This window comes from Dromaius novaehollandiae, chromosome 2, assembly GCF_036370855.1.
Source record: "Dromaius novaehollandiae isolate bDroNov1 chromosome 2, bDroNov1.hap1, whole genome shotgun sequence".
NCBI lineage: Eukaryota > Metazoa > Chordata > Aves > Casuariiformes > Dromaiidae > Dromaius > Dromaius novaehollandiae.
In genome coordinates this window covers 145,019,368-145,044,270 of record NC_088099.1, presented here as the reverse complement: position 1 = coordinate 145,044,270, position 24,903 = coordinate 145,019,368, and the positions used below count along the sequence as shown (strand labels likewise).

At 43.4% G+C, this 24,903-nt stretch overlaps 1 protein-coding gene across 1 annotated transcript in view; it reads right to left on the bottom strand.

Annotated features, from left to right (window-relative positions):
- The window catches only part of NIPAL2 (NIPA like domain containing 2), a 55,147-nt gene extending 31,175 nt beyond the window's left edge, over nucleotides 1-23,972 (bottom strand). Inside the window, exons 1-3 of the mRNA XM_026099805.2 lie at nucleotides 23,693-23,972; nucleotides 6,937-7,005; nucleotides 3,619-3,790 (exon numbers count right to left, since the gene is read on the bottom strand). Coding sequence (XP_025955590.1) covers nucleotides 3,619-3,790; nucleotides 6,937-7,005; nucleotides 23,693-23,797 — 346 coding nt within the window. The 5' untranslated portion in view covers nucleotides 23,798-23,972. The remainder of the gene's footprint in view (nucleotides 1-3,618; nucleotides 3,791-6,936; nucleotides 7,006-23,692) is intronic.
- Nucleotides 23,973-24,903: the final 931 nt, after the last annotated feature.

Below are 24,903 nucleotides of genomic sequence, written 5' to 3'. Positions count from 1 at the left end.
CACAGTACAGTTCTCAAAATCCAAAGCTCTTTGACCACAAAGATGTTACATTAGCATGAGTGGGAGAAATCCATTTCTACAAGAACATCTGAGAATCTTTTTCCTAAAGCACCATCAGGGATATCAGTTTTCAAAGAGTAAAGCAATTTCTTGCCCCACAGCTAGTTAGAAGGAGTATATAAAAATGCAAAGGGATCTCAACAATGTCAGTCTAAGTGAGTTAAGTGTAAAATAACTCTCCATGGAATGATGTAAACTGCATAAGAAGTGATCTCCGATACCACTGGCCTCTCCTCACCTCCCCCTTCAATTTATTTCTGCAGGCAGAAGTAGGAGAATGAGGAAAAAAAGCACAGAAGTCTAAAATTACCCGAGCTACATGTAAAACATGATTTTTAATTTTAAAATATAAAAAGCTTTTTATGTTCACATCAAACATGTATTACTCCTCCATTTTTTAAATTAAAAATTTACTAATTTCTCCTCTTGGAGAAACAACCACTGACTTCTCAAACTATTTAAAACCCTGAACAGATGTAGAGCTTGCATCATTGCAACCACACACAGAAATACTTCCATAGTGTAAGAAGAAAAATACAGTCTTCATAGCTTAATTCTGAGAAAAAAAAATCTTCTGGTGTAGTGCCAATTTATGGTCTGTGGCGCTGGATTCTTTCTAAAACATCCATCAAAAGTATCCAGCTCAATAGGATGAGGCACAAACTTTTCACTATTTAATTGATACCAGGTTAAATGCAAAAATTCAGTTGGACTGAAGTTGAATGTGGTAGCAGAGCTTAATGGATGCTGGCTCCATCTATTTTAGGACCCACGGATGCTTCTCATCTAGAAGGTCTGAAGATTCATGGTGGGTACAGCCCAGATCCATTCTGGGATAAAACTCCAGTGCGCTTCATCCTCTCCCTACATCGTGGTTTCCAAGCAAAGGAAACTTTCCATGCAGACCTGAGGGGCAGTCACAGAGAGCTCCAGAAAGTCCCCGAGACGACTGGACATACTGTCGAGGACATCTCCCCCACTGTACAGCCATAGGGTGCTGAGTACCCTATGTAAGAGACTGATTCCTCACCTATGGTCTCAAAATATAAAACATCATTGCTTATAATTTGAGATTTGAGACATGAAGTTTGAACAAAAATTCTTATAAGAAAGGCAGAGTTAAGATTCAGATATACATTTGGAATTTGTTATCAAATGCTTTTTTTCTTCATTTTAAAATTAAACTTTAGCTTATGAAAAGATGCTCATTCAACAATACTTCAAAACAACAGCCAACCAGAATGTGCAAATCCCACCCTCTCCCACCTAAAAGAGGTCACACTTTAACGAGAAAAAATTTCTTTATCTTTGAAATCAGACAACCTGCTGCCTAAACGATCACTTGCATAGTTGTTAGTAGATGATGTACGTGTGTCTTGGTCAATTCATCATTGCCCCAAATGATAAACTGCTCCAAAAGTAAGAGGATGCTCTCTCTCTCTGGCTGTAATTTCAGAAAACAGGAAAGCATCTAGTGGTAGGAAGTGTTATTGGGAAGTTACCACAGCAGTGCTGTATTTGGCTGTCTACATCATTTTTTACTTTCCCTTCCTTAAGGGAATGTTTGCTAGACCAAATACAATTTCAGATATTTCTATTGTTTGGGCTATGAAAGGGATACTGTCAGCTGATATATGGGAATGGAATATAAGGTATTAAAGTGCTTTCTGGGGTCTTCCAGGATAAGCATTTTGGTTCAGTTAAAAAAAAGAAAAATGAGTGGGAGTTTTGATAAAATAGAACACTTATGAAAATGGTTTATTGATAGGGTTAAGAAGGAATAGAGAACAGAAGAAACAAATGCAACATTTCTCCACATATTGCAAAGGTAGGGAAGAAGGTATCTGCCAAGATAAAAATCAACCCTAGATATCACCTGTTCCCTGTAGCAGTTTAATAAACAATGGAATTTTTTCCCAGTTTACTATTTTTTATTTCTTCTTTCTATTTTTATGTATTTGTGTTTTATTCAGTTTGGTCAACAAATTAGATTGGTGAGTGTCCCTTAACGTTCAGAGACGTCTGGAAATGTCTGCAATTGATAAAGAAATACTCCTGCTACCAAAATCACATTGGGATATGTCATGTCCAACTTACATTTTCAGCTCAGGTAATATTTCATTCTTTTCTTTTAGAAACCTTTCTTAAGATAGTGAACTACAGTAGCTCTGAAATTCTCTAAAATTCTGTAATAATTTAACATTATGGATTAGAATATATTGCCTGCACTTTCCCCTAGTACTAGTACCTCTTTGCTAAATTTCACCCATACATGGTTGACTGCATCCTTCCACTACAGCCAGCCAATCCACAGGGAAGATAATTCATTTTTTCTACCCTCCCATGCAGCATCACTTACTGCAGTGCTACTGCCAGTATGCAACTGGTAGCTAGAGACAGACCATGACATGCCATCGCTTGTCAAAAGCAACCAAAGGAGCTCCAATATATGCATAACTGTTGTGATATCCCAGCCCTGAATGTTTTAATTTTGGATGTGAAGTGATACAATGAAGGGTCACAGCCGCACCCTGAATTCCTGTTTTCACAGCCTCTGTACAATATTGCCCTGTCCACTCTGTTTTGCATTGGCGCAAGATGATAACATATTCTAAAATGTGTTTCTTTATCAAAGAAACGGGCATCTCATACCTGAAACAGCTCTGTAAATAAAATTATTCCAGTAACAACATAAAGTGAAGAGTAAGATGATATCAAATAAGTTCTAATTATAGGAATAAGGTCTAACTACAGAAACAACTATACTGAAGTCCAGTTAATCTGTACACAAGGGAAAAAGTGAACAACTTTGTTAATGTCCATAAATAAACTAAACATTTCAGGAAATTTCTAGGTCCTTTGATCACACACTGCTACCAGAAGTAGCAGAATAGATTCTTTGTTCATAATAAGCTTCCTAAAAAATAACGTGAACAAGACACTGAATAAAAATTTCTGCAGCTCTACCAAGAGGCATTTCTCTGCAGAAGCAACTGCAGTGTGCAGGTCCCAGCCAAACCCTGAGGAGCGCCGGTGGGCACGGGCACCCGCCAGCGGCGAGCGGGCAGAGAGCCAAGCGAGCTGGTCTGAGTCAACACGAAGCATGGCGAGGGGCAAGGGGCAGCAGGAGAAACCGCCTGGTGTGACAACAGCATCGGAAACACATTGTCAGCACTCGGGATCAGACCACAGCTTTGCGGAGCCGGCGGGACACTGGGGCCCCATTTGGGGGGCTTTCAGGGCTGCAACGTTCGTATGAGGGCAACATTGGTAGGGCAGCAGGCAAACGACCTGCAGGAACTGGCACAGCAGAGTGACCAGAGGCCACAACTGACAAAACTATAGGAAAAGATAGATATTAGAAGGTCTCCAAGTTAAGTAGAGGGTTTGCGTTTAACTGTCAGCCTATGTAATTATATGAATCATTTCTTTTCAAACCATAATATTAACATTTTCCTTTTGTGTTCCTGCTGCAGTTCCTCTGGTATTATTCCTTGGATCACAAAAAGCATTCGATTAAGGTTATCTACCCAAGCAAAATGTGGCAAACCATCTCACCTATGACAGATACACATCCTAGTGGTGCGACAAGAGCAGCAGGGGCAAATCCGTAGGCTGTGAAATTCCCCACTTCTCCAAGCCCCAGGAGGATAATCCCACACCACCATAACTTGCTTGTGTAGTAGGGCTTTGGATCTGTCTGGCAAGCCAGCTGCAGATGAGCGCATTTCTAGAAAATTAATTATTAGGAACAGACATGAAAAGAAAGACTTCCATTGTGTTCTTATGCATAACGAAAGTGGGGTAATTAAGGGAGCTGTCAACTTCAAATTCCAGGTGCGTCAAGGCTTTCTTTTTAAGCACGCCTTTCAGCTTGATTTTGCAGACATACTGCTTTGTGTAAACCTAATGGTGCTTCAGCTTTGTGCTTTCATAGTCCTGCTTTAAATGACTGAAAAACTAGACCTCTGAATAAACTGGGAAAATATTAAGTGAATGTATAGTATTCCTAGCTATCACTGCAGTCCTCTGTTCTTCTCTCAAAGCATGGCTGTTTCAGAAAAAACTAATTTCACAGGTTACCTCAGTAGGTTGTGCTGCAAATCTGGAAACACTCAAAGGGAGGAGATAGGGCAGGATCAGAAGTGCAGCAGCAAACCAGAAGAAGGTGACCAGACAGTACAGTCTTCCTGCTCCCTGATGCATATTCTAGCCAGAAACATAATTTCAGGATGAAAAAGCCAGCAGGTATCCACAGCTGTTGTTGGGAGGACTCTAAATTCACTAGGTAGAACTTAGGTTTCGGACACAATCACCTGTCTGACCTTAGAAGATCTCAGGTAAAGCGTTATTTTCAGAAGGAAAACCAGTGATACCTGTGTCAACAGATATAATATATGCTCAAGTAATACTTCATCAACACTTCTGTTACATGGAGAAGGTATTATTTACACATGTTATTATTGTTTTCTCTCTTGTACAGCAAGAACCTGTATATAACAGGATAATTTGATCACACTGGTCTTCTAAAACAGAGTCCAGGATGTCATCATCAGGAAGGTATCATTACTGGGAGGGATGCAACGTTTACCACGTTAGTTCTGCAGAATATAATTTCCATTCTCAAATTCCTCAGCGGCCTCTCTGCACAGGGAAAAGGGTCAAAAAAGCTGGAAACCAAATGATATAGCCAGTGTAGTATAAATGGCTATAAAATATGATCTTCCTCCGCCACCTGATATTTGATTTTGGAAATGCCCCTGCAGAGCATCAGGGAAGTTGTAAACCATTTTCTTCGTACTCACACTCTACTCTCTAGGCTACACTTATGGGCCAAACAATAACGTCTGTGGTGTACCACAGCCTCAGTCGCTCCTCTTGTCGAGAGGATGGAGCATTTTATTGCAGCTTCATGCTATGGCGTGTGCTCAGGGGATGAAGTCTTGAGATGTTTAGCCCTTCAAGGACAAAGTGAGCATGAGAAAAATCAAACTTCCCTCAGCCACAGGCCAGCAATTCAGGAATATCCACGATTCTGCATGTTCCATTTTTATAAACAAAAAGCCAATAAAAATCTCATTGAAATTAATATTAAATAAAATTGTTAAATCAAGAGTCCTAGTTTCTGCTGAAAACCGACTAAGGCAAATTCTTAACTGAATCCTGGCTTCAGGGTAACTGAGCTCCGGTTTCTCCCCCAAATTCACATAGAAAAACTGTGGTTGCAAAGATGTGTGACGAACATCAGAGGGTGAGCTCAGCAGCTCCCCTACAGCCTTCTTTCTCCAGAGGTCTGCGTTCTCAGTATATTGTTGCGTATGGATGGTATTTGAGGTGGAGGCTGTTTATGTTGTGTTGCAACTGAAACATGGCACACAGTGGGCTCTTTAGCTGACAGCTAGCTAGAAGGAAGATAGGGAGGACAACCGCATAGCGGAAAGGGGAGAGCACAATAAAATTCGGCCTGTCCATTTAATATTAATGTGGAAATAAATCTTTGGGGCTAAAGAAGGTAATTATTCATTTTTATAAGATATCTATTTCATTACTAAAGGGAGAAGAAGCTACTCAGAGGATAAATAAAAGCGCCAGTTGAAACTGTCAAAGTGCAATGCAGAGCTCTTGGGCTTTCCTCAGCAGCATATGTAGCATTTAAAAGCTGAGAGTTCCAATCCAGTAAATGCTGTTAATGATTACAAGTTAATTAACAGTCAGTTTGCATGCCTCAGTACATCTCCATGCAAAGCATCCACTTTGGCACTCAGTGCCCTCAGCAGACAAAAGACATGGTGTCTGAATTACCTCCTCATTATGGGCTAGACTGAATTTCCACTTCGTCAACCAAAGTTTTTTCCATTGAAACAGAGCCTCTCCTACTATCGTTGCCTTCAGCAGCTAATCACAGATCAGCACTAATACTGGAGAGGCAGAAATGATTTCAATCTGCATGCCATCTCTGGCTAAACAGATTTCTGTCTGGGGGACTCTCCAACCAGAGATACTTAAAATAGAAAGGGATTGTTGAAGAAGCTTCCTGTTTTAATGAAAGGCATTATTATGTATGAAAGATTTCATATTCCACAGCTTTCTGTTTCATCCTTTAAAGAAAAAGCAAAGAGTAGTTTTATATAAAAGAGATACTAAACTCATATAAAACTCAAGTTAGCAAAAATATTTTTTCTGTACAACTAACACAAAAAAGTCTTCTGTGCTCTAAGAACTTGTATTAGAAGACATAAAAATACCATGAAGGCTACAAGATTATAATGACTTATTTAACTTTTTACTGAATATGTTTTCTAATTATTAATACAGAAATGATTTTATAAATCTCATCCTACAAACCCTTGCCATAGTTGCAAGGTCAGCACCTCCCTTTGCTTTTATGATTTAAAATAGTATTTATTTACATCATTTATCCTACTTGCTCAAGGAAAATGGAGTTGGTCAAAGTTGTTCTGAGGCCCACTATTACAAGCAACTACATGCCTGTGTGCATTTATTTACATTAATCACTTTATTAAGCAGTCCTTAAGAATTTGTGGTCAATTCCATTTTAGATTTCCACACACTGAGACAGGTTCACATGACTTCCAGCGGGACCATAAGCAGGTCACAGATGGTTTTTCCTTGTGATGGATTGCAAGGAGGAGGAGTAGTTATGAACTTTTATTGTTGCCAAAGGGGAATCACAGCATAGATCAGTTTGAGAGCTATCATACTGCTAAAAAATACAGGACACTAGTTGAAGAAAGAGATAGAACATTTATCAAGTGCAACAGAAACTGTATTTTGAACTTCACCATAAAAACAAATTATAACATAAGCTACTTGCTAAATACAAATAACTCAAAATAAAGAGAAATAATTTCATACCTGTATATTCAAAGACACACTAATCAGAAAATTTCCAGCAGCAGCCAGTAAAACTCCCAAGAGCTGAGTCTACAAGATCAAAAAACAAAGAAATTCAGAAATTCTTCTTACATATTCAAGAAGAACAATATAACAGTGTTTCTGATAACACATTATAACAGAATCAAAAACAAATTATTGCATTTTTCAGTCACTAAGTTCAAGCTACACTGAATAAACTGATAAAAAAACCTCTCTGTACAATTGACAATAAAAATAATTAAGCTGGTACATTTTGCCTAGAGCAGTAAACAACTGGGAGCTGAAAGGGCAGCCCAGAGCAGAAGCTGGTTTTGTTATCCGCCAGTAGAACACGTTCTGAAATCTCACAAAAGAAAAAGCTAGGTAGGTTTCAGTTGAATGCTATACACAAGCATTATTCTTGTCCAAAAAAGACCTGCTTTATTACACAATCCAGAAGGAAAATCAACAGCATTCAAACCATTCACATTGGAACACAATTATTTTACGTGTTAACATATCCACTATTTGACAGGGCAGTCAGAAACACAGGTCTCCTGACAGTTACTTTAAGGCATTGTATTATTTCACCAAATTCTTTTCTAATCAGCCTGTCTAATTTTCAGTAAGATTTGCAAACTTTCTATGAAGATGAGAAATTAAAAACAAAGCAGGATCCATTATTTTGGAAAGCAGCCATTTAAAGTTGCCATTTCAGCAAGCTCAAATACCAGGGACACAGCAAAGTTCTCTGTCTAGATTCAATGTTTGTATGTTGTCCTAAGTATATCTGAATATGATTTGCACCCATCCAAGACCATATGCCATGACAAGCCCCAATGGCCTGTAGAGAAGGAATAGACTCAACTAGAGCTGAGAGAATATGCAGGTCATCTTGGATCAGTCCATCTCTCCCCAAGGGTTTTTGCAGGCATGAAGAGCTTGGGCTGATCCCTGGGGAGTGTCAACCAAGCAGCTGGACAAACACAAACTATCAGTGGGTTTCTATAAATAAAGTCATGCTAACATAACTCTGCATGAATATTGCCCACAAGCTGCAAAGAAGCATCCAAGCAGGCTCAGTGCTCACAGCCTCAGCTTTTGTGGCCCTTCTCCAGCGAGGTCTCTGGCAGCTTACAAAGAAGCAGTGCCTACCAGCAGCAGAGACTGTTGCCCCTCAACATTTATAGAGAGGCAATAGCTGGTCCTTCAACCCTTGGAGATGACAGTAGGGCCTATTATTGTTCCTAGATAATTCCCAGACTAGGAAAGAGCATCCTCAAAACTGTGAAGAAACAACAGCCTTATTGCAAAAGGTCTAACAATAGGTGATAATATTTCTTATTTAAAAGCACTTCTTTTTACTGCTGAATCCAAAAGTCTTCAGCCCCATGCATTTATGCAGTGGCTTAGACTCAGAAGGAAAATAAAACAAGAGATATGCTGTGTGATATGCTTGACAGACTGCTAGCTGTCACCAAGACGTGACTGATGGGTACAAGAGAGGATGCAGAGAGGGGAAGGCAGGCAGTGAGAGGGCTCTCTTTTGCTCACACACCCTCTGTGCCAACAGAGCACCAGTGCTACAGTCTGGGCACAAGGAATCGTTGAATGAGAAGTGTTACTCAGTTTTACCTGTACCCTCTGGTGCCTGGCCACTGAATGGCCTTCCCATATTACATCCTCTCCCGCTTAGCTCCAGTTCCCTCCCATACGCCAGAGGATACTCCAGTAGCACATCCCAGGGTCTCACTCAAAGCATGTTTTCCATGCTCAGGGAACACCTCTAACTTGGAGTGATGGGGAGCATGCGACAAGCTGTCTCTGCACACCTAGGCATAGAGGTCTCTGGTAAGTGCAAAGCCTAACACTGAAAGGTACACAAGCTGCCTTGCAGCCTCCTCACACACTGGAGAAATGCTGTCAAATGGCCCCATGTGTCTGGCCACCCGGGAGCAGTGAGGACAGGTTCTCCTTCCTGAGGCTTTGATGCCTAATAGGACATTGGGCTGGTTGGGTCTTGGCCGCCATGGCCTGTCCCACTGCCCTGAGGGAGCAGGGCCCCATGCAGCGCTGGGCATCGCCGTGGGGCTGGGGCCAGGGCCAGGGTGGAGGTCAGGGGGCCCATGGCCGGGCAGAGGCAGGGCTGTGGCGGGGCTGGAGCCGGCACTGCTGCAGTGTCATGGGGCAGCGACTGACAGCCCCAGGCCGGGCTGTGATGGGGCTAGGACCGGGCAGGAGGCAGCCGGGGGTGGGCAGGGACAGGGGGGACTGGGAGCACCCTCAGGGCCCAGATAAACACGTTTAACTGCTGAAGTGACAATCCCTTGAGTTTAACTTCAGCAACCCAGTGTGTGTATGATCAAGGCAAATTCATAGTGACAGGATGGACTCAAAACTTAACCTTATTGCTCAGATCATCTCATCGTAATGACCACATGTTTCACCTGAGCATTGCTGTTGGCATATATACTGCATTGACTGCTCTGGACTGACGTGTGTTAATGAGCTCTGGTTAATATGGTCCTAGCACTATACTTTTAAATTCAGAGCTGGACAGAAGCCTAAAGATTAAAAGCAGAGTACAGTGCACTAAGGAGGTCAAATATCACATGGATCCATTCGGGGAGATGAGATGAAAGTACCATAACACCATGCAACTACAACATGGCAAACTTTTCTTGTACAAGTTCGTACTCAGACACACAAATGTTAAAGAAAACAGAAGGAAGCCAAAAGGCAGGAAGGAGGAAAATGAGATTGCAAGCTTCACAAATCAAAATGCATCTTAAACCAGCAGGCATTTTCTAATGTACAAGAGCTATCATATACAGTAGTGCTCAAAGCAGGAGAGAAAATGTAAGGTACCATATCTCAGGCTAGTAAAACCTTGCATGAATGAAAGATGACCCACAACATAAGATAGATTACCTATCAAACTAAAATGGTTGCTGTATTGCCCTGAAGGCCACCAGGATCCTTCTGCTCCTGTCTTATGATGGAAAAGGCTTCATTATGTGTGCTGCATCTGCCCTTCGACATTCTTCAGAGCCTAGAAGACTGGAGAGGTGGAGCAGCCAGTTTTATAAAGAATAAACATGATATTCTCTGAACTCAGAGTTTCCAGTTGTGATAGCCAGTTGTGATATCATTAACAGCACTACAGGACTTCTCACACACAAGTCTGAGGCAACCTCCACAAGCTAACTCAGCTACAGATGCAATTTCAGAGCCATGGCACTACTTCAGTTAATTAAGTACTTCTACAGTGAAAAGTTTGAAACACTCAAGTTATTGGCATAAAATGCAACTCTGTTTGTCTCCAAAACATGTGTGAACCTCCAGGCCGCTTTGTCAGACTCCAGATTTCAAGGGAGAACTTCCCTTGGGTTTTCATCGACCCCAAGGCTCACCACAGAAACATCCTGCCCTAAGCTTTCCAGAAGGTAAAGAACCACTACAGGAATTTGATTTCGTACACCTTAATTTGGTTTCAAACAAGCTATGAAAGTCATTTGCCAGCTTTGCAGCTTCTTCTAGACAGTCTCCAAGTGGACAAACCACGGGTGGAGGCTATGGATCAGCAGACACTTTCCTCAGTGACAAAGCCACCTTAAGGAAAGCCTTCCCTCACCTCCTATTCTCCGGTTCCTGCTCCCCACTGCCTCATTTGCATTAAAACAACTATTTGTGAGGCCAGCAAGGCACTGCTCCAAGTTTAAAATAGCCCTCCCCAAATATACACCATTAGCATTATGTTCTTTATAAGCCACCTGCCAATGTTTAACATCGAAGGAGGATAAAAATTCACAAGCTGCAGTGAGGGTTTTAAAATGGTGACTCCACACTGTTTGCTGGTGATGAGGGTGGCCAACTGGACGTGACCATACAGGTGGCTGCCTGGGGTGACTGTGTTCAAGAAGGCCCAGACTCATCTTGGTCCAGTGAAAGCTGAAGCCGGCGGTCCGTTCCTGCAGACCCGAGGGAATGGGTCGCTTTGACCAGAGCATGGACCCTCCACAGTCCATGGACCAGCGACCCCCCCACCCCGGCTGTGCGAGGCTCTTGGACAAGCCCACGTGTGGGCGAGGAAGGTTTGAGCCATTACTCAGAGCGCATCCATTTGCCTAGTCAGGTGGCAATGTATTGCTATCCAAAATAAATGAGTGACAGTTTGCTGCTTGCTGTTCTGCTTCAAGCACTCACGCAGGATCTGATGCTTATTTACCCTAACACCTTTTCACATCACTCTGGCAATGTTTTAAAAGAGCTTTTTACATGCAAGGTCTCTTTTTATTGTCCAAGCAAGGAGCTTATGGTAAATGAGAACCAGGCTCAAATGTAAATTTTTGGCACTAATTCTGATAAATTTACCCCTGCAGACTAAAATCTGCATCAGAGACTCAGTTACACAGTGAGATCTAATTTACACATCCTGCATGTATGTTTTCTTAATGCACATTGAACTGCAGCTTTGCCAGGACTGTGAAATGAAAACTTAGAAAGATTAACTTGTTTGCATTGAAAAAAAAAGGTATATGGCCATTATTTATGGAAACTTTCTACTGCTGTAAGTTAAACTGATGAATAGAAAAAAAATGCTTCTAATATATGTTGTCAGCTCACTCATCAAGGGTAGTTAAATCATTCCTCCTGTTTTTCTTTATTTCTGCATTTTTTTGTGATCTAGAAGTGTTTTTAACAAATGCAATGACCTATACTGCTTCAAAAACTACAGTTCGTTTCCAGTAATTAGTATTTTGCCAGATATCTATGGATCTTATAAGAAAATAGTCTTTGGGGAAAAAAATGCCTCCTAGATTTCCAATTCTGAGTTAACTCTGAAGTAAGAGGAATTCAGAGTACTTAACAAAAAACATATTTTTGAAAAAGACACCATGTGGAATTAGGAGAGGCTTATCATTTAGCTATTATTATTTATAGAGCTCTAGCTGTACTCAGTGCTTTACAGATGTATAAAGAAAACAAGGTCCTTGTTTCAATGGTTTTTCATAGTGCAATTTGTATATTCATATGGTTCAGGCTCACATGAAGCACTGAAGGAGACCTGAAATAATAGTGAAAGAGCAATTATCAATGTTGACACATGCAATGAAAATACATTGTGACATAAAAGACAAAGGACATTGTTTGATATGCAAGAAGGAAAGAATTAAAAAGTTTGGCACAATGTGTGTCAGGAACAGAAGGAGAGAGGAGAGCTTGGTAATGAACTCAGGGTAAATTTGCATGGAGATGGGAGACGGGACAGTTACCAGGTTGGTTACAAGTGACCTGGTTGGATCCCAAACCACGGCTGATAAAGTGCCAAACTCATAAATATTACAGCCTCTTGCCTTTAATGTACTAGCTTTTATTTTCCATTAGCTCACAGATTTCGAATATGCCTTTTTCTCTGGAAAAGAGACAAACTATATAGGCTGGAAGAAGAGCATGGTAAGGTATAAAACGGGTGGGGGAACTTCGAAGGATATAGAAACTATGGCAGTGGGCCCCTTCTATTCAGCCCTGTGCTTTAAATCATTTTCATGAGATCTTATTTATATTTATCAGTCTCTGAATACTTTATGGAATGTTTATAATGGGTACCAAACAGAGATGAAGAATATGGATTGTAAAATGTACTAAAGTAACTTATGATATGCTCTCCAAGGTCATATATATAAACATATCTACTTACTATAATGTTGACAAGGATTATGAATAATAAGATTTTTCCTTTTCAAAGAGTTACAGCCAAACCTCCCATCTCTTAAATTTCCTTTTCTTATCTTCAGAAATCAAATCTCAGAATTAGAAATAAATGGGAGAATGGGGAAGGAGGCTGCATTTTTATGCTGTTTCTCAAATGAATAGCCTGGGATATTTTGCTGCATAATCACAGCACATTTCATGTTTTTAACACTGTCTGTTAGCTTGCAAATAAAAACCTTTCCAATGACTGCATAACAAAGGCTCTAAAAATTGTGATCATAGTTGATAACATCTTAATAGAAAGATTTTCTCAAGGGCCATCACATAAAATCCCTGTGGCAGCTATAGCAATTACATGCCCAGAAAAGCAACAACAGGATTTTTAAACTTTTGCCAGTCTCCCTCAGGAGAACCAAGGAGGCAAGCCAGCGTCGCCTGACCAGCACTGTCTCACGAGAGGGCCGGTCCGCTCGGCGAGCCTCCTCTAATGCCAGCCGGGAGCAGGCTTTCTGCGTGGTCCAGTTCAGCCCCATCTGGTTCCAGGGGTACGAGCTGGACCCCTAAAAGCCTGTGAACATTAACTCCCAGAAGCTGTAGCCTGGCTCACATTCAGAGAGGCTGCGCAGCTCCTCTCTCAGCCTCACGCGGCTCCCTGGACGCCTAAATCAAGAGCCAGCGAGGCAGCAGGTCCCACCACGAAGGAGACACGGGGCTCGTGGGGAGCTGGAGCGCCCTGCATCTGGCCCCCGGAGACAGCGCTTGCTCTGCCCACGGCCAGAACCGTCAGCAAGCTCCAAGGGAGCTGTCTGAACAACAGTGATTTAAGCTGTTAAATGTTATGTTGGGTTGCAGGACAAGGCTCAGAGCACCGTTGGAGAGATGGCTGGGGCTGCGCGAACGCACAAACATGCCTCTAAACAAAACATGCCTAGCTCATTCCCTTTTGTTGTTGCAGTAAAAGCCTTTCTGGAGTACAAATGAGCTATTTCAAATTCCACTTAAATTGGATACACAAAGCCCTGACAGTAATGTAGCCAACTTAATACATTATTTACCAAATTCTGAAAAGAACTTTTATATAAAAGTCTCCCTTAATAAGCTGAGAGGAGCAGGGAAATGACGTGCCTTTCCCAGCACGTGCTTCTCCCACACCACTTTCCAGTGAAGGAAGGCTTGTTTCGCATCTAGTCTGTAACTAACCCTTCCTTCGACATGCACAAAAACTCTTCCCCACGTCACTACCCCAGCAAACATGCAGCAGCTCAGTTGTCGAACCCTGCTGTCACATGCCCAGGCCAGGGGTAAATGTAGGCTGGAAACAAGAAGACTTCCAAGCCAGTGACATTTCAGAACAGCTTCTAAGAGGAGTAACAACAGGGGGGGGGCAAAAAAAAAGAAAATCCAGCTGCATTTAGGATGACGTTTGATCCCTCAGTGAAAAGAATTATATGATCATATGATAAGGGAAGGAACAGCCCAAAGGCTCTTCCAGTCAGCTGTTCCTACAGAGCAGGGGTGTTGTGCATTAGTTTCTTGCTTTCCTTTCTGCACCTTACGCACTTGGCTCTCCCAGCTTCATTTCCACAGAGAGCATTAATCAATTACAGATAGTTTGTAATGCAAAAAAATGACTGGACTGCAAAACGGAGAACCTTCTGGTTAGCAACATCATTCATTTTGATATAAACAACTGTTAGATTATCAGTGATGATGTTAAAAACAATAGGTCTTGTGCTGAACTATTCACGCAGATATGTGTGGATGCACACACGCACAAACAGATGCTTTTTAATTTACAAATGCTACTGGACCAAAACTTTAAGATGCACATCTGGGGCTCATAAACTGATTAGCCAATAACCTCTTCAGAGAAATGATGGGTTCTTCTACTGTAATTTGTATGCAAATTTATTGCTGGGGCCTGAGATACAGGCAATGGCCTTCTTTTTCCCTGGTGTCTTCCTGTGACACATTACACTTGTGCTTTTTGATCTTTGACTACAAACTGTAACCTGATTTAAAGGATTGTGTAGTTCAAGGTGAGTGCTGACATACAGAGTAGGTGTCTAGTTCACAGGAATCCAGAACATCTATTACACAGTTGCCTTCCACTGCAGAAATCAGTTTAGCTGAATAATTTGTTCTAGGTACCTTTTTCACCTTTTCATGTTCTTTGCTGCACTTAGATCAAACAAAGAAAAAACAAGTATTTTTTCCCCAGTTTTGAGTATTATGGATCTTTCAGCAAGTATAGCTTTTGTGAGTTCTCCAAACATAGAATATGCTGGCTTTCTTCTGGAATTTTAATCTTAGTAGGAGATGTAATAGTAACAGAGCTCCTGCCTGACAAGGAGTACTATGGAGCCAGGTGCTATGAAGATAAATTCTCTCTGTTTCCTTCTAGGAATAAAAATAATGAATGGGAATTGAGCATCCTTTTACTGAGTCAGGTGCTATCATGTTTATGGTCTTGTAAACCGCACACACCTCTTTAGTTTGTCCTAGTAATCCCTGATCCATGGTCAAGAGATGCAGCTAGCATCCTGATCAGATGAAAGCTGCTATTCTTTGCTTGACTGAGCCTTCTGCAGACACCATTGGCTTTGCTGCCTGTCATCTTGAACTGATGACTGAGTCATTGCTGCTTAATAACACATACACTGGATAATAATATTCGTGTTGCCTCAGTCACTGCAGGGAGCAACAGATTGTCACAGGAAAAGAGAGAAACAAAGCAAAGAGATTAATGTCATTAGAAGTCAATAAATACAAGGGTCTAGTGACAACAAGTCCAAAACAGAAGAGGAAAAAAACCCTAAACAAACAAAAAAAAAGGAAGGAAAACATTAAGAAAGAGCAATTCAAAGTCATAAAGCAAATTAAATGGAGTCAGGATCCATTTACTCCCAAGATGAAACACAAAAATGTTAAACTGCTTTTAATTGGCACTTAACTATCGGGGGACATGTCTTTTATGTACACAAAGCCCATATTTTGGTTTAATTTTCATGATAACCTCCTTCCAGTGGAGATATCTTTGACTGTTAAAGAAAAAGGCTTCAAGTGCAATACGTATCAGCTGGCAAAATGACTTTGTTTTGAGCAGGAGAACAGTTACATCATCGGACATGTTAGCTTACACTCTGGTGTAGATTTGAGCTCTCATAAAGTTGATTCACTTCAAGATGATTAAATGTCAGCAAGAGTTAGGTTTGTCTACAAGAGGAGATTTACTTCTATGTTACTGCTTTACCTCAGCCAGCATGGAGTAGCCATGTCCAAAGAGCCAGCGTTTACTTCACTGTGAGTCACTGCTTCCACATTTAGAGGAATTTCCTCCAAACCTTGCACTTAGCACTGTGGGCCAGTATCCCATAGGCCTCTGCATCACAGGACTGTTTTTGCAGAACTCATAAGGACACAAAGGGGGATATAGCCAGAAAGTCACTGCACGCCTCATTCAAGAGTTAAACTTCAAAAATCTCGTGATTTCTCTTTATCACAATTCCAAAATCCCATCATTTGCCCATTGTGGGCAAAACGTTGTATATCACCAAACAAGGGCAAAGCTTCTAGCCTGGGTGATGTAAATAAGCCATTACCTATCACAGAAGAGAACGGAGTTACACTGGTGTAACCTCACGTTAAGCAGTGCACATCTGCTTGGTTAGATATTGATTATTTACTTTTGAGCGTACTCCTCCGCAAATGTCACTGCCACCTGTCTTTAGATCTCTGCTTCAGGCCTGGCGCTGATTCGCACACTGACTGGCTGCCGTTTGAAGCTTCTGGCAGTATGTTTCAAAGTCCAGATTAGTCACAGAATGGAAGGCATACCTCCCAACTGTGCACATTAACAAATGTTATTCCTCTGGGACGATCTGTGGTGACATTGTAAACATGAGCATAACACTTTATTCGTGTCACCAAAACTCCAAACGGAATAATCACAGCCTTCTTTTATTAGCTTAGCCGCAGGTCTCTCACGGCCCTTATGACCAAAGTGCATATTCTAGTGTTTTCTTGTATTTCTAAAACCCTGCTTTTTGAGTTTGGTCTAATTTCTACTTGAGCCATTGGTATTCTTTTGATTCCTTCAAACAGGAGTTAATCAGACCCACTAGACTGCTGGAGATGTGTAAGGATAAAATTCAGATATCCTCTTTTAGATGCCAAAACAGCCTTCCAGAGCATTGGAGGAGGAAGATCACACATCGGCTTCAAAGAGCAGTAGAGAAAGACTTCTCCCTTGAAGCACCTAACCCAAAAGACACAGCCGTACTGGTTCCTACACTTTGGATCACAAAAATCATAAGGGGCCATAATGTCACAGGAGAGATTTTATGCGCAGGACAACTTTTATTTAAAAAATTAAATAAGTGAGTATTTTCCAGTCAGCTTAGTTAGCTGAACTGCCCCATCAAGAAGTCAAATGAGCACTGGGACAAGCGAAACAGTAGGAGTACAGAATGAGAACGGGAGCAACACCACCCCTTCTGGTGGCAGTTAACATCAACTCAGTCACCTCATGAAATCTCACTTGCAAACGGGTGTTTGCCTAAGCAGTCAGTCACCTTGTAACTCCAAGGCAAAGTTGGGAGACACCAAAATCAACACAGCAGCCATGGGCACTTTAATGTAAAGCTTACTGTTTACAGAGTAGTCTAGAGGGTGGAGTATTTAATTAGGTTGTGAGATACTTAGTTCCACACTCCCCTGAGCCTGCGCTATGTCCTCCATACAAGGCTATGGGCCTGTCCTTCCTGTTGAAACTGGACCATTGCACAGGCAAGAATGAAAGAGGGGAGACAGGGAGGAGAGCAGGGAACATGTCCTTGGTTCCTGGAGGTCTGGAGACCCAGGCAGGACAGAGGAGCCCCAGCTCCAGTTTCTACTGCCCTGGGGGGTTTCTGGATTGGTTCAGGATTTTTCCTGTACCCCAGCAGTGTGTAATCCACCACACCCAGAAAGTCCAGGCACCTGGGACTAGAACCTCACCCTTCACATTGGCTGCCTTAACCCTCATCAAGTGGCTCCTACTCGCTGGCTGCCTTTCCAGCCCTGTGCCTCCATCACTCTTAGTTTGAAACACAAGACTGCTCTGCCAAAGAATTAACCTCCTCTATAACCCCGCGGTCAAAGACACATATTCCTTCTCCAGCTGTGCTGTGTGGCTTGGTGCCTATCCATAGTGGAAGACTTGATGTTCCAAGCCCTAAGCAGAGAGAGGGCCCAAAGCCCCGCGCTGAGCCAGGCACCCACGCTCCAGCCCAGGGCAGCAGTTCAGACTTGTCCCATTCCTGGTGTTTCCTGCTCAGTGCCAACTAAGGGGAGAGGAGCACTCACTCTCCTCTGCTGGCCCTATAGCAAATCTAATCTTGCTGCTCTGCATCGTTGTGCTGATGCCAAGTGCCTATGTTTCAAGCACTACAATGGCTAAGCTGGATGTCTGACACACTTTCTGAAAAAATAGCATTTTGAAGCAATCCAAAGCAGAACTAATTCTGCATTAGGCAGAATATGTTAAATTTGTGCCTCAAGTTTCCTCGCTCTTGCCTTCTGCGCCTCCCACTTCCTGACAAATGGAAAGATTTATAGTGCTCATTACTGCCTAGAAATTTCCAAATTAGCATTTGCAAACCTCTTAAACCAAATTAGCATAATTAAAAAGCCTCCATTTCACTCACTGTCATATTAATCATTAAAAAAAAACCAAACGCACAAGTCCTCAGAGAAACTGAAAAACAAACTCATTTCACCAAAGTAGGGCAGAAAAAAACATTGAAAACAGTCTGAGATTTGGAGAAAATAAGCCAGGGGTAGTTAGGGGACGGGCCCTCAGCAGAGCTGGTGCTCACCACAGCCCCTGTGCGGCGCGGGCAGTTGTTTCCCATGTCTCGGCTGTTCAGGAGAACACCACCAAGCCAGCTCCCATCAAAATGAGTGGTGATTCAGCAGCTGAAATAAAAGGGCTTTGCTCACCAGCTCCTGTTAGCTGTCAGGCTAGAAAGCACTCGTTCAAGCAGCCCTGCCAGCAAGTCTGAGGAGACAAAAATGTCCAGAAGGGCTGGAGGATGGGCACTTCCAACGGTACCACTCACTTTGGGTCTGTGCGCCCAGAGCCCAAAACATGCAGCTGAGTCAGTTTGCTGCCCCAAAGGGCAGGCTGTGCCTTGTCCCCCACGGCTGCCCCCAGTGCAGCCACACTGGGCTTTGGGGGAAACCACCCTCCAACCCCCAGCTCCTTCCAGCCTGGGTGTGAGAAACTCAGGTAGGGTGATGGAGGCCTGCCAGTAACACAGCACCCAGGAATTAAATGGTTTGGGGACCCAGACTAGTCATCAGTATGAACCAGACAAATGGGTCACTCCTCAGGCTGCCACCAGTCCTCGTGCTGCTTTTCCTGCCACGGCATCACTCCCACACCGGCCGTGCCATCCTTACGGCCTCTATAGTAAGAGGTATAACCAGCTTCACAGCTCACTTCTACTCTGCTTACAGTGATGGAAAGAGTGAGGGGGAAAAGCTACATTTCCCTAAGGAATTTGAAAGTCGCACTGATACAAACATGCCTATGGTACATCACAAGGGAGGCAGACAAGGGGTAAGGTTTCCTATAATTATTTCCCTTATCTTTGTAATGAGTAAGTTACCATGTAGCAGCTGATTTTTCTTTAACCTGGAGGCTGCAGTCTGTATAAGCTCTATGATAATATCGATCTTTACATCTGCAGGTACAATTGATGTTTGACACAGCAGAATGGATACAGGAAGGCTGTATAGGAGATATGGATGATCCTTTCTAACCTGTGCTTTATTTTGCTTTCTCTTGTCAGCTTCTCACTCACACTAAAGCTAAACAGAGCACAGCCCGCAGCAGATCAGACCTACAGCTCTGGCAGAGCCTGAAAGATTGGGTGGAAAGCTGGCCCGGCTGACAGTCCTGCATTTATGATCCAGAGCAACACTTCCCCTTCTAGCAGAGCTTAATGAAACAGGGACTGAGCAGTGAATTCCCAACAGTGGCAACAACATTAGAAGAGCATGTATCAGCACTGACAGCAACTGTTTGCAATGCTTATTCATTATAAGCTTTGTTTTTTTCGATGTAATATTTGCTTTTTGGATTCCCTATGACTGATTCAAAAAAGGTGTTTTCTAAAGGATGAACAAATATCCATTTCCCAACTTTTGATTTATCAGGGCTGAAAATAGTATACATTTCCCACCTAAGGAAATCCTATGCATTTTTGCCCCATATACATCCACTTCATACCATAAAGGAAACTGAAATACTCTGTCCTTTTGAAATTTGACAGGTAAAGTACAAGGAGGTTATATATATATGGTGAAGAAGAGTTATGTTTTCATACCCTTGTTTGCTTTCAATGAACAATTTTGGAATAAGGAGCTAGGGGAGGGAGGATAACTTTCCACTACAGTCTTTGCAAATGAGGACAGCAGCAAAGGCATGTTTGTCTTTACCCTTCCCATGCTTGGGGACTGCTCTACGATTAACCTGAAACAGCTAACATCCGCAGTCCCTCAGGGAGCAGGTTGCAGCATGAAGGACCCTACGGAGACCAGGAAAAGGGCATTTAAAAAAAATCACTTGAAGTGAGAAAAAAACCAGGAGATTTTGCACCATTTTCCTTTCATGTTTTAGTAGTCTGACAATATGTGGTGGTAACTGCTTGCAGGGGAAAGCTGCCTCACTTGGAAGGGCCATGCCACCCTTGTGGCTCCTACCCCCATTTCTGTGGACACCTCAACTTGCTCTAGAGCTTCTCCTTGTGAAAGTTTATGGGATGTGATGACCGTTTTCTCTGGCAGTAGTGCCAGTTGAAGAGGTCTTCACTGTGTGTGGGAGTGCTTCCTCAGCTGAGGGAAATGGAGAAATAACCTTCTTCTCCATGGTGGCAGCTCCTTGCCCTCACGCACTGGGTCCCTCACAGCCCAACAGCAGCAGCACCCCGTGGCAGCAGGAGCATCAGCAGGGACTGTGCCACCAGAAGAAACCAGGATCAAACCATGCCCTCATGCTGCTGAGGCTTTGCATCCATAGACGTTGCATGGCAGCATCGAGCCCTTTGCAAAGTGGGGCCAGCTGAAGCACTGAAGACTTTCATCTTGACAGAATGAGCTAAAGCCTTCATTGTGGTGCTCTACGTGAAATCTACATTTCATGTATACAGTAGAAGGCAGCGTAGAAAGACCTCACAATGATGTGTTTAATCCATGGGATTTCTCATTGCACCTGATATTAGCCTCACACTGACTGCTGATTAGACCACATGAAGGATCAGGTTTCCTCGCCGCACATACTCTCCACCTGCGCGAAAGGCCTGTGACAGGCCATGATATATTGTCATGGAACATAAGGCCATAGATTTATCTGAAGGAGCTGTCAACATTTTAAACCTTAAGGATAGAAATGAAATGATTTATTACCACGGCCTATGAAATAAAACAGTCTCTCGAGATGAGGGTCTGGGCAGCCAGTAATAACTCTGAGTTTATTAAGGGACAGGCAAAGGAGGAAAAAGAGGCAGAAGTAAAATGAATTTCCCCCTCTGGCTCAGCTTCCACACTTTAACAACCACACACAGTGACTATACACAACAACAGCCATGTGAAATACTGAATTATGGAAGAATTGTTACATCTGAGCTTTTATTGATTATTCCCACCCAGCTCTTTTCTCCTTCCCTGATACAAAGTCAAAACAAGAGTAATACTGTAGTTACTAACCTCAGCTAAACTTGCAAAATGTTTTTTGCCCATAAACAACCATATTGCAAATAAATAAACAACATTTGAGAAGTGCCGAGGGAAATAAAAAAGGATTAAACTGAAACAATTACATATACTTTCTGTTAAGCAGACCAGATCCATGTGTGGCAGCTTCTTATGTTCATTACTCCATCAGACCCAAAATATTACAGTAATATTAGTTTGTGAGGAAATGCTTCAGGTAACTAAGTGCATATTACAGCAGATTTTACAACATCATTGAACATATTAATGTCCCACAACACATAAGGTGGGGCTTGGTCAGGGAAGGCTGTCAGAGCGCAGGATCCTGTTTTGCTGGATTTCAGATGTGCATTTCCTCGAGCAGCATCAACCAAGCTAAATCCTCAGTGATGCCAAGGAGAGTCCTGCCTCCAGCCTTTGTTCCACCACATTCACCCTGCTACCCTCATGCCAGCAGCCAGCACCAATTAGCCTGATCAGAGACCTGGCAGGAGAATAACCCTGATAAAAAATTGAAAAAAAATGTAATGCCAGCACTAGGAGGCATGACGATACACAACCATGTGGACACAGGTGCTTTCACTCCTTCCAGCGAGCTCCCTGTTTACAGATGTCCCTTAGGGCTCAGTCTACTGCCATGGGTTTCCCCCAATGCCTGTGTCAGATCTGCCAGGCCCACACGGATGTCTCAGGTGCCCAGGTGGCCCTGGGCAGCTATGGTCAGGCAGCTGAGCCAATGCCCAGCTGCTGTTTAAAGGGGAGCTCAGTCTTTCACCTCCTGATGGTTCATGGGGCTAGAGAGACTGGAAAATACTCCCCCCCAGAAGCAATTCCCCTCAGCTTTCCTGGGATGTTTCCAGGCAGATAAGAACTGGTGCTGGTATCATCCCTGTTAGATCTAGAAGACACAGGGGTCTTCTTCAAAACCAAATCAAGGAGAGGAAGAAAAGACCTCAGGGAAAGGGGGAGACAAAGAGCCTCTGCATGCAGACTTGAACCTGGGCTGATCCTCTAACACAGCCAGGACTGTCCATTTTCCAGGAATGGAAGGAGGAAATGGTTTCTGATACCTCCAAAAAAGTAAAATGTGAAAATGAGGGTGCACAAAAGAAGTTAACTCTTGGAAAAATGAAGGCTGACCACAATACACAACCCATAGTTATGCATTACCTCCTCCAAAGCCTCACTTTTACAAGGAAACCAAAGCACAGAAAATCAAAGCCTCACCTGCTGGTACCCAAGCAATGCCAAAAAACAGTTCAAATCTCCCCAGAAAACTGCCAGGCTTAAAAAATGGCAATCTTCACACAACCATCTGAAAAAGTACAGGAGCAGGGCCAGGATGTTTTGCATGCAAACCCATAACTCCACTCTCAAGTGCAGATGGGTGTTTCCTGCACTAAGGCTTCTTCCTGCAGCTCAGTGCGTGCTCCCAGCCCCGGGACATGATACCCCTCTGGCCGTGTCTCCCATAGGAGACCATGGCTCTGGCCCCAGAGAAGCATTGCCGCTGGCTGTCAGCCAGCAAGGGAGCAGCAGGAGTCCCCCTGCCCAGGGACACCAGGGCAGCAATGCACTTTTCCCCTGTCCTCTGAGAACAGGGACCTGAGAAATGTCTCCTGCCATCTAGATATCTGCCCAGTAGTGGATGCAGAATCCAGAGGGGAAAGTTTTGGGGACCTTCCCAGAATTATGACTTGCTCCTGGGCCATTTGCAGAAAGAGCAGTTAGTTACAAGCCATTTTCTGCACAATTTATACCAATGCTTTGCATTGTAAAAAAGTGGTTTGCTTCTTACGCAGCGAAAAACAAGACTGTTGAGTATCCTCCAATGCCTTCTAGCTGGTGAAGCAAAAAGCAGGGAAGAGGTAAAGAGTTTAATCAGCCTCCAATTCATTTTTATTGTTAGCAGATGCTTCTACTTGTTAGTTCGCGGAGGCCACTTTAATTTCTGTTTTCCAGTCTCCCAAATACCAAATACACTGTCAGCACTGACAACAATGAAAACACAGATGACAAAAACCAGCAATGCTCTAGCACATGGCAGTGCCGCACTTTTCCCCGTTACTGACCCAAAAGGGCTGCTGGCTCCAGGGAGCGATGCTGGGGGCAGCACGGGAGGCCCGGGCCGAGGGATGGGGAGGCTGGCGAGGAGGGAGCAGGTGTAAGCAGCAAAGGGGAGAAAGGAGAGCAGAGAAACTGAAATTTTGACACCCGCTCCATTGCTCTCCCGGAGCCCACGTGTGTCTGAGTCCTGCCGCAGGGCTGCGGGGCCGGTGCTTACCTTGACGGCGCGGTACCAGGGGCCAGAGAGGGGCCCGTTCCCGGTGCTGGGGCTTCCGAAGGTCACATTCCCAGCGGCTGGGTGCCACATGGGGAGGGTGCCCATCGCCCACCCTCAGGCCTCCACCGGGGTGGCTGCAGGAGCAGGGCCACAGGGCTGGCAGGAGAGGTGGGTGGGAGCGCACACTCACTTTGGGAGTGTTCGTGGCAAGAAGCATAGGAGAAGGAAGCCGGTTTTCCAGCGGGCTTTGCTGCTCCCTCCCCGGGCATTCAGGTGCCTTTTCTTTTTTACTGCCTTCCCCCATGCCCCACCCTGCTCCGAAAGGGCAGCCTGGGAATTTAACTCCTTCAAATCAGGGCCAAAATCTGACGGCCAAATTATTCATTCCTCACTGCCAGGTTGCAAGAGTTGGTGGGCGGGATCCATAGTCTTGTAGTCGTTCACATAAATTCTTGCCTCTGTCATGTAACGTTTATTTGTGTTTCCTGCGTAGTTTCTTTGCAGAGATTTCAGACACTAGGTTTCTTTCTAAGCTGTGGCTTCATCCATTTGTTCTGTTAGTTTTGATTTACTCACTTAAGCTTTCCTGGGGAAAATAACAACTAAAAAAACCTCCTTAAAAGGGAGCAAAACATTTGGGCTAGTAAGGTAGGAACTTGGCAGAATTACATGGGGGACAGAAGTGGGCATCTGGAGCAGAAATGAAGCCACTGCATCTTCAGGCTCAGGACAGGATAACTGCTTGTAATCTAGACAGGTCATAAAATACTGTACCTTGGAAGTACTGGGCCTTCTCAATTTATACTATCGATCAGCTGGGCTTGAACATGTCGGAAGTCCTGACAATGTCTTTAGCAGATGAGGGTCAACGGGCAGTTGTTGTACCACCTGCTACAGCAGAGTTTTCTCCTGCCCTTTTATGTAAGAGAAGAAAAGGGATTCATGGTTCGGTTTCAGTGGTGCTGGTGGTCCAGCTGTCAGCAAGCTGCATCAGGAGAGAGGAGGACAAGTGGGCTGGCAGGAGAGCAGGCTCAGGCGTGAACTTCCAGCAGACAAAGAGATATTAAGGCTAATAGAAATAAGAAGCAGCAAAGCTGACTGCGGAGAAAGAGAAGAGAATACAGCCTCTCGGTATGATTAACTTATTTGAAAAGGGGAAGAGCATATAATTACAGGAAAGAAACTGAAGTTAAATCAATACTCTCCTGCTT